This window comes from Cydia splendana, chromosome 1 (genome assembly GCF_910591565.1).
Source record: "Cydia splendana chromosome 1, ilCydSple1.2, whole genome shotgun sequence".
Lineage (NCBI taxonomy): Eukaryota > Metazoa > Arthropoda > Insecta > Lepidoptera > Tortricidae > Cydia > Cydia splendana.
Window position 1 is genome coordinate 8231353 of NC_085960.1, and position 10962 is coordinate 8242314.

General features: G+C 35.1%; 1 protein-coding gene across 1 annotated transcript; it reads left to right on the forward strand.

The window, feature by feature from the left end:
• Window positions 1-445: 445 nt before the first annotated feature.
• LOC134794550 (uncharacterized) lies at window positions 446-2025 on the forward strand. The gene is made up of 2 exons (XM_063766388.1): window positions 446-1356; window positions 1575-2025. Exons 1-2 carry the CDS (start codon window positions 592-594, stop codon window positions 1998-2000), a joined length of 1191 nt encoding a protein of 396 aa, XP_063622458.1. The 5' UTR covers window positions 446-591; the 3' UTR covers window positions 2001-2025.
• Window positions 2026-10962: the final 8937 nt, after the last annotated feature.

Here is a 10962-nt window from a genome sequence, read left to right on the forward strand (position 1 = left end):
ATGCTCTCAGCAATCTTAATGTTATTTTTAAGACCTAGGTATCGAATGATGTGACACACGATGGCTTTTCTTAAAATAAAAACTTTTAATTAGGTACATGTATGTTTTTTATAATAAAATTTAATTTCTTAACTAAGTAGAGTAAGTAGCAGCTCACAAAATACACCTATGTTCCACATTTCATGAATATATATCTACTTAATAGTTTCCGAGTAAAATGGTTTTCACATACGTACAGACGGACGGACATGATGAAACTATAAGGATTCCGTTTTTGTCATTTTGGCTACGGAGCCCTAAAAAGCAACGAATACAATCGCTACATTTCAAGTAGTTACTACAGAGGTTATGTAACAGCTAAATAATGTTGTTCTACTTCATTCTTGTCTACTTTTGTTTTAGATGACTCACGCCCGGTCCAGTCAGTCAACTGCGTTCACTTGCGACGCATGGACGACTGCATAGTTCACTTTTCGTTTTGTATTGATTTCATATAATCGTGTTATCAATAGTGTCTAATCGTGTACAACAAAAGTCAATAATAGGCGGTTGTATGTGTTTATCCAATTGTTTAATAATACAGATTTTAAAATGTGCGCGTTAAAAGAATATAATTTAAATGAAATATTAGAAAATGTTGCTGAGTTCTGTGATTTCTTAGAATGGCACTATGCTTTGCGTGATTTTGAGAGTATCGGCCAAAATTATTTCGGTTTTCTGGTGCCTTTGTATTTAATAGGTACGGATGGCACTGAGAAAGAGGTTAAGTTATCGTTGGTACTAAAATTGGCTCCCACTGATAAGAGATTTCGTCTCAGCGATGCGGTCACGCGCATGTTTGACCGAGAAATGTTTGTATACCGTCTGGTACTGAGCAAATATAGAGAAATACAGCAAAGTTTATCTGTCGTTCATTTTGTTATACCTACATGTTATTATATACGTCAAAAATATTGTGAAGAGGTTATAGTGATGCAAGATATGCGTGAAGATGGCTACATGCCTTATACTGGGCAGGCATTTTTGGATTTGGATCACACGCTTGTATCACTCAAATCGTTAGCAAAGTTTCATGCATTGTCATTCATATTAAAACAAATCGATGAGAAACTATACAATGAGATTGAACAAAAATGTGTACCTCTAAGTGACTTGACTGATAAAAGGTTTATGGAAGTGTTAAATGACAGACTTTTAAAAGCACTGGAGAAGTTTGTCGATACACAATATGTATCACTGTTGTCAAACTTACAGCGAAACTGCGTCGAATATATCAAACAGACTGCAGAATTTACGGCAGCAACTTGCATTTGCCATGGTGACATGTGGAAAGAAAATATTCTTTTTAAATACAGAGTAGGTATCTCATTGCTGTTTCAATAACAAAACTCAGTAATTCATTGAGTTGCACCTAACAAGTAATAATAAAATAGTAGCATCGGACGACTGTTTTTAATTTGTATCTAATCGGATAAAATTCTTAAGCGGCACATGCCATAAGCGTTTCTTTTGGCTCTCTGTAAGTACATATATTAATTGCCTATTTCTTAATAAATATTTTATTTTTATTTTAGGATACGAAACCTGTCGAAGCTTGTATTATTGACTATCAGACCACTCGTACTTGCAGCCTGGCTTATGATGTTCTCTACCTTATAACAAGTAGTACAGATTCAACTTTGAGAAGACAACATTTTGGGCAACTCTTGGATACTTATTATGAAACGTTTGACAACTATATCAAGACTGCTGGATATGGTACCGAAGCTTTATACCCTAGGACTTCATTCGATAACGACTTGAAAGTGGTTGCTCCGGCATGCCTCATTGTGGCTAATACTGCTTTGTGGTTATCCAATGGTTTGCAACAGGAAGGTCACGTCCGAAGTAAAAACATATTATCCACATATGAAGAAATATCAACTGCTGTGCAGAAATATACATCAGTAGTAAAAAATATCATTGATGATTTCTCTATGTATGGTTACTTGAATGTTTGATTAAATCAATTTTGTGGTTTTTTCCTGTATAAGTATTATTTATTATTTATATATAGTGATCACTACGTTGCGTGTTTCCGTTGTATAATTATTAATTTATTGAAATGAAAAGAAAAGTTAACATTTTTATAAGCAGTAGGTACTATAAAACAACCCAACTATACTTAGTCCAATATTAAAATTTTGGTCAAAGGGTTCAATACCTATCTAATTAGTTAGTTAAGCACCATAGTTGTGAGATTTTGAGGTCTCTTAAAATTAGGTCAATTGACATAAAATATCCCCTCCGGCCGTTTTGGCAACCAAGTTTCGCAACTAGTTGTTGAAAAAGAATTAATAATCTTGTTACGCAACTAGTTGCCCAAGAAGAAAATATATTCCTGTTTTACATCCAGTTGCCAATGAAGAATAGGTCTCTGACACTTAGAACGTAGAAATATTTAAAATCAATATTTCCGAGAACATTTCCTACTTACCCAGAGTTGACGGAGCCCCGCTATGCGGGGCTCCTATTTCTGGGCGGTTTGCCCTTCGGGCATCTGAAGCGACCTAACGAACCTAACCTACCTACCTATTGATTTAGTTTAGTGTGACGTCCGTGAAAATAGTACACTTTGGGGGAAAAAGCCTAGGTAGGTAGGTAGGTTAGGTTCGTTAGGTAGCTTCAGATGCCCGAAGGGCAAACCGCCCAGAAATAGGAGCCCCGCGAAGCGGGGCTCCGTCTAGTTAAGTTGTAAAGGAAATGTTTTTTGAAAAGAAAGTTTCGTACGTTAGACTCTTTCAGCTAAGGTCAGCTAAACGTAGGACAAATGTCCTTAGATTTGCCATTAAAATGAGAGTCTTATTTGGTAACTATAGTTTTAAACAAAGACAATTATTTCCTTTTCGTCAACTGGTTGCGAAACTCCACTGTCATCTTCGCTAGTTTTGGTTGAGGAATATATTTTCTTCTTGGGCAACTAGTTGCGTAACAAGATTATTAATTCTTTTTCAACAACTAGTTGCGAAACTTGGTTACCAAAACGGCCGGAGGGAAAATATCGTATCGTTTTTGAGATACAGTTTGTTAAACATTAGTGCAAAAATCTGTATATATATAGTATGAATGACTTCTCACGGGAGTTTTCTAGTCAAAACGAGTTTAATGCAATATTGCAATTACCTGCAAAATAAATGACATCACAGTGATTCATTTTAAAACACTGACTTTTTCATGGCTAAGTTTGATCATTACGTTTCACAATATTACCTATCCAATCCATCACATATTTCTGGTCTAGCTTTTAGGTCGCGGTACGTGGCTTCGGTAGGGAGAAAGTTTGCATAATGCAGGGTTTAAGAGCATTCCTATTTGCTAGCCCCGAATATTTCAATTTATCTTGCAAAAGTAGCGGTTTTCCTACACGTAGTGGCGGTAAAAGAGAGCTCTGCAAACTAAGAAGCTTAATTTTGAAATGTACATATGTAAGTACAACATTTCTGGAGCTAACTTGTACTGGGAGTTGGAACTCAGCTAGGTATTACTTATAGGTCTGTGCACCATAATTATCATTAGCGTGGTTAATAATGATATGATTTTGGCTCTTTCGGGATATTGAAAAACAGTTTTCAGTTTAATAAACAACTACTTCATGGCGTATAAAGAAGTTGTCGATAATGATAATTGTTTATCATTTAACGTTTCTATTTGTTAGATGAAAAAAAATATAGCAGTGGTATGCTAAGTTCTATGAATGAGGTTTTATCGGCTGTGTAGGCCACATCATTAAACAGTCAAACTTAACTTAAGGCGCGGTGTGTAGTAAAATGCGCTTTTTTGTCACCATATTTACAGACTTTTACAAGGATTTCATGCATTATTTTCTAGTATGTATAACTTCAGTCCTTGAACTATGTTATTGCTTGTCAGAAACACGACGGCACATTATTTTCTCGATAGAATCTTAAGTTGAAAACATGCCTAACACTGTCTTTATTTCCTTATGTTAGAAGTACTACGACGAAAATGTATATGAAACTTACTTCAGTCGATAGCTTTTAAGTAGATCTTCATTATTGCTTGTCCTTTTATCGATACGTTAATTTTTTCATTCATCATTTGATGAATTCAACATTTTGCCTACTAAATTACACCCTACGCGGCAATACCTTGCGCCCATTCTTCACGCCAGTACGCCCGTGACTAGGGATTGCAATCCGGTCCGGCGGATCCGGTAATCCGGCCGGATCCGGCACTTTTTAGGAGCTACCGGATCCGGGAAAATAGAAAAAAAGACCGCACGCAGCACCCACTGCGCGTTTTAAGTGAGAAAAAGGCAACGGATAGAAGAAAGAAGTTAAACAGAATAAAGAACGAATGAAAAAATCCAAATTTAGTAAAATAAGAAGATATTTAATATGACGATGATTGAGAACAAAAGAGGATTTCCTCTTCTTTCATGTTAGTGGCACGAATCGGCACGATACGACGATTACTTAAATAATTAGAAGTAAACATTATTAAAGGATGGAGATGCCATGGAAGGCATTTGTAACGACCGGTCTGGCCTAGTGAGTAGTGACCATTCAGTGACCCTGCCTATGAACTATGAAGCCAATGGTCCTGGGTTTGAATACCGGTAAGGGCATTTATTTGTGTGATGAACACAGATATTTGTTCCTGAGTTATGAGTGTTTTCCACGTATATAAGCATGTTTTATCAATATACTATACGTATATATATCGTCGCCAAGTAGTACTACCTAGAGCTAGCTAGTACCCATATTACAAGCTTTGCTTGGTTTGGGGCTACGAGTAGGTCGATCTGTATAAAATTGTCCCCAAATATTTATTCATGAATTATTTATTTATTTGTGATTTAGGCTATAAAACTATTTTCACGGATAAAAAATGAAAGCAAGATAATATTGGAACGCATTTCATACAATTTTGGTTAAAAGTAAAATATCTTGTTACTAGAATGGATGTCGGCGTTACAAATAATTCCATCAAAGAACAGTTAAGTACAAAAACTTGTCGTTTCAAGGAGTTCCATCCCATAATTATCCCATTAACAGGCTTTGGAATGTAATCAAATTTATATTTTTATTGTAAACGTATAAATTTGAGCAGAATGTGAATGATTAAATATAATAAAATTAATAAATGACTTAGATTTCATATTTTATTTTTAAATTGAGATTGACTATGTGACATTTTTTAATACTTAGTTTTATTTTATTGTTAAAAAGTTATTTCTTATTAACTTCAAATTGTTGTTTTATGAATACATTTGTTGTAAAAATACCCTTTGTTTCTCATATAACGCATAAAACTTGAAAAATATGCCATTTAATTAACTTTAATATCCTTATACCTAACCGGATCCGGTCCGGCCGGATCCGGCCGGATTGAGGCCAAAATCCGGCCGGATCCGGCCGGATTGAAAATCAATCCGGTTTGCAATCCCTACCCGTGACCACTGTCAGCGTCGGACCTATGCTAGTTTAGCGGACGTTTCATAAAATGGGTATTCACAGTATAAATATGTTATACACACAATGTTTTTCAACATAATTCAAAATAATTCTTAAATACGGTGACATTTCAGACATTCGTCCGTCATATTGTCATTTTATAACAAGTTGGGCAGCAAAAGCACACACCGATCTAACCAATCCGGAATTCAGTCACGATTGATAAATTGTGTAAACATATTTGAAAAGGCTATAAAATTAATCACATTGAATAATTTTTAAACATAGATATACCAATTCAAATATCCCACATATTTGAATCCTGTATATCTATGTTTAAAAATTTAGTGTGTGTGTAAGTGTTTAGTGTATGGTGGTAACCATTTCAACACTTAGTTTCCGAGATACCTACATGCGTTTTTGTGGAAGTGGTCGAAAAATGGCTAGAGTCGGACCAAAAAAGTCTGCAGCGGATTTGATAGCCCACGCAGTGCAAGTGTCATTTATACGTCATAATTTCATAGAAATTTGACGTTTAAAATAACACTTTCACTGCGTGGGCTATCAAATTCGCTGCAGACTATTCTTGGTCTGACTCTATAATAGTTTTGTGTTTTTTTGGATTAGGTATTTACATCCTAAGGAAAATAAGTTTAAGTACAATTGATCACTCTAAACTTTTATCGTAATAAAAAAAATGCGAGAGTGTCATGGGACAATCGGTTGAAACGAAGTTAAGAAAGAGTCGTGACGGAAACTCGTGACGGAAATCTCTTAAGCGGGCCACAGACCATCAGTTTTAACTGCACAGTTTTAACCGTCCAGTCAAACTGTTCAGTTAAAACTTTATCTAATGAAATTTCGATTAGATCGTCAGTTCAACTGCACAGTTCAAAATTTGCCTACACACGTACGTTTTAACTGAACAGTTTGACTGAACAGTTAAAACTGTGCAGTTAAAACTGATGGTCTGTGGCCCGCTTTATACTTTTTTTCGCCTAGCCTCCATCCGCCAAGTCCGTACCGTGCGTTATGGAACTTTGTTCCAAAAAATGCTTTATAGTTATTTTTTATACAGTTGTTTTTATACCACACTGGTGGCAAGCAATCATACGACCCGCATTTGCCCTAGCCTATGGACGCCTGCAACTACAGGGATGAGGCACATCATGCCAAATGTTGATTGATTTTGATATAGTCCTAATATATAAAATAAGGCTAATAAAGGAATACAAGACAAGTAACATTTCTGTTTTGTTGAAAATATAATTTATTTGTAGCTCAAGAAAATTTTAAAAATTAGCGGAAATAATTCGTGTAGTTTTGAAAATTGGTATAGTTATACCTTCTGATGTCTAGATAGACATACTAAAAGTCCTCGAGGGTAGGGGGTGTGTGGAGGGTGTAGCGGGGGTTGAAGGTACCATTGAAGATAAGAGGTTTCTTTTTTCAATTTTTGCTCATATCTCGAATATCTGTACGAATAACATTATAATTACTTCGGACAAAAGTAACTGATTTATATATTCTTGCTTATTCTAAACAAAAATTTGATTTATGATGAACAATTACGAAAAAACGACGTTTTCTTAAATCGATTTTTTATCTCTTTGTTAACTTTAACAACCCTAAAGTATTTGATCGTAACGTAAAAATAAAAATAACCAAATTTGTAGGAAATTTTTGTTATTGTTTTGTATGCTATTCGTACAGATATTCGAGATATGAGCAAAAACATGAATAAGGTACCTTCACCCCCCTCCCCCCTACACCCTCAGCACACCCGCTAAGCTCGAGGACTTTAAGTATGGTTATCTGGACACCACAAGGTATAACTGTGCCAATTTTCAAAATTATACGAATTATTTCCGCAGATTTTTTTTTATTTTCTTGAGCTATTAACTGACTCGTAGAAGTGTTTTTTGTCATTAGAATTTTTAAATGCTTGACTTTTACTCGTCAAGAAAAAATTAGAAAAATAGTAAGTAATTACAGTTAGAGTTATAATTCTTTTTTGTGAAGACAGCTAATTTTATTTTCTTATTGGAGCTATGCATAACTCAATAGTCCCACAAATTATCTTAACTTTGCTAGTATTCTTCCTTATTTTCACTACCTATATACTTGCCCGAAATTGACTGCTAGAGTTAGACCAAGTCTGCAACGATTTTGATAGCTTAGGCAGTGCAAGTGTTATTCATAATTTCATAGAAGTTTGACGTTTAAAATAACACTTGCACTGCGTGTGCAATCAAAATCGTTGCAGACTTTTCTTGGTCTAGCTCTATTACATCTTAAATGTCTTTTTTTTTTTTTTTTTTTTTTTATTTAGGCTCACAAAACAGGTTACAGTCATTGCGTTTACATGCATATTAGAGGCGTACAGCGTTCTGAACTGGACTCTAACCCTAAATATGTGTGCACATTAAGAACAAAATTTACATGCGATAAATTTGTCTAAATATCAAATAGTCATTCAAATATGTCAAACTTATGGTATCAAAATTACAAACAGTTATAAGCATAAATCATGTCAATATTACATTGTGTTAGTACAAGTGAGGAGAGACATTATTAATATTATTATGAAAATTACAATAGAATAACAGAGAATTACAATATCTAACAAAGTGCTTTTTTAATGCTTATTTTGAATTTAGGTAGATTATTATTAAAGATGTCGAGAGAAGGATGTTCAGCAACTGTGTCGTTGTACAATCGACACATTCTGGTAACCGGATTATAATAAGATGTGTTGTTTTTGAAAATTTGTAGCTGGAAAATTCTGTGTGAGGGGTTTCGTGTATTTATGCGTGTAATTAGGTTAAGTTGTGAAAGGAGGGAAGGACAGTCAATGTATGAGTGAATGATTTTATATAGAAACAATAACTCGCTGTATTGTCTCCGCGTCGACAGATATGGCAAGTTGAAATGTTTAAGCCTACTGGAATACGATCTGTATGTGCGACCAAGCTGAGATCTATAGCAAAGGATATTAAGGAAACGCTTTTGCACCCTTTCTATGCGATCAACGTGAATTTTGTAGTAAGGTGACCAGATTATAGATCCGTATTCCAGAATGCTTCTTATTAAAGAGAAGTAAAGGATTTTAATTGTTTGATTGTTTTTAAAGTCCCGGGAGGCTCTAGTGATAAAACCTAAAAGCTTATTGCAATTGCCGATCAAGTGGTCGTAATGATAATGGAAATTTAATTTTTCGTCGAAGTACACTCCTAGGTCGCGGATGACTTGCTTGCGATTAATTGAGACGTTGTTTAGTGTATAGTCAAAAGTGATTTTATTTTTGGAGTTTGTGAATGAGATCGTGAAGCACTTGTCCGTATTTAAGTACATCCTATTTCTGTTGCACCATTCAGATATAGTCTTGAGATTCTGTTGAAGCATTGTGCAGTCTTCAGTATTCTTAATAGTAGTAAAAATCTTGAGGTCATCCGCATATAAAAGGCAAGGACAGGTCAACTCAGCGACAAGGTCATTTATATAGACAACAAATAAAAGCGGGCCCAAGTGCGATCCTTGTGGTACGCCAGACGTGATGGTAACGGGCGCAGAGAGATGACCTTTGATATTAACAAGTTGGCTTCTGTTCTCTAAGTAAGACTTAATCCATCTCAGCAGATTGCCGTGAACCCCATACCCCTCTAGTTTTCTGATGAGAATAGAATGATCAACCTTGTCGAATGCTTTTGAGAAATCTGTGTATATAGAATCAGTCTGTAATCTTTTAGCAAAAGCGCTGCAGAGATAGTTCTTGTAAACCAATAAATTGGTAATAGTAGATCTGTTTTGTACAAAGCCGTGCTGGCTAGGAGAAATAAGGGCTTTTAAGTGTGAGTAAAAACAACTGTACACTACGGATTCTAGCAATTTTGAAAAAGCAGATAGGATACTTATAGGCCTGTAATTTTTGCACTGATCTTTATCGCCTGATTTGTGGATTGGGATAATAAATGCAGTTTTCCACGCATCTGTCTGTGTAATGTCTATTAGTAAGTACTATTTTTATCTCATAATAATTTGGTATCATTTGATTAGATTCTCAGTTTGTCTATAGAATTAATAATTATTGACACTCACCGTCTTACCTATCATTTTTAATTTCATTAAGTACTCATCAAAATACGAATTTGCTAATAAATCTTATTCAATATTAATTGCCGGAAAAAATCCCGGAACTGACAATTCAGAATACCGATGTCGTCAGAATAAGGACGTAGAAACTTAGAAATTAAAAGTGGAAAATTCACCGTCTTGGGTGGAACTTGAACCTACGACCAATGGATCGCTAGCCCAGTGCTCTACCATCTGAGCTACCAAGACCTTACCCATTGTAGCGAATATTTTTACCGTATATAAGTTTTAGGGAGACCCTAGCGACCTTTACCGTAACAATAGTGTTAAACGGCTACCAAGTCATATTGGAAATTAACCAGTAACGATGCGCTATCTCATACTAAATGAATTTCGTATCAAGCAGAAACGTGTTCAAGTGTCACCCATGACGGTGAATTTTTCCACTTTCAATTTGTTTCTAAGCTTAATTACGATTATGTAGGTAGGTGCCTTGTAAAGTGTTTAAAAATGATGTTCAAGCCATAAAATTAAATGTAGATGGCGCTGCAAATTTTTAGGTTCCAACTGACAAGCGCTTCCGCTAGTTTAAGTACCAGGTATCGAATAAGAAAAATAGACTATATAAGTAAATTTAGGTTATGGATTAAAGACGTAGAAGCATAGCGAAAAACCCGTGAATATTTTCTTATTTTTTAATTACATTTGCAAATTTGTATTTTTAAGAAATTTAAATAATAGGTAATATTGTATTTAATAAATACGACAAACACGTTAGTACCGCCTTCTGTAGACCAATTGAGAAATTGGCAGTTTTTAACTCCTAACGTACAGTAACGTACGTCCTCGCGTTATGAAAAAAAATCGCTTTAGTTTTATGGGCAGCGTAAACGTCAGGATTATTGCCACAAAAACACTGCCGCGCTTAGCATAAGAGCAGTAACTCATTTTGAAATCTCGTTCAATTGTAGAACATATCATATAAGTACAAAGTATACAATTGAATGACATTTCAAAATGAGTTACTGCTCTTATGCTAAGCGCGGCAGAACATTAATCTCGCGATTATCTCGATTGGGCAAAGTTGTGGCGTTTGTCACCGTACGCAGCGGCGGCGTGTTTACCATGAGTTTCTTTTTGAGTGGACTATTGCGTGAACATCAACACGACCGTGGCGAAGTAACATTTTACTTTTCGAGTTCTGATTTATTTCCTTTCTATTTAAATCTTGTACTAAGCATCTTGTACACATATTGACTTTTTATAAACTTTACACACAGCTGCAGGCGTCGGTAATTCATTTCTAATAATTAGATAATAGTCATCAGTTTAAAATTATGAATGAGACCGCTTTGATCCGAAAGGTCACTTGAAATAAGTAATTGTAGCATTTGTAGGTCAGTCACTTAAATAT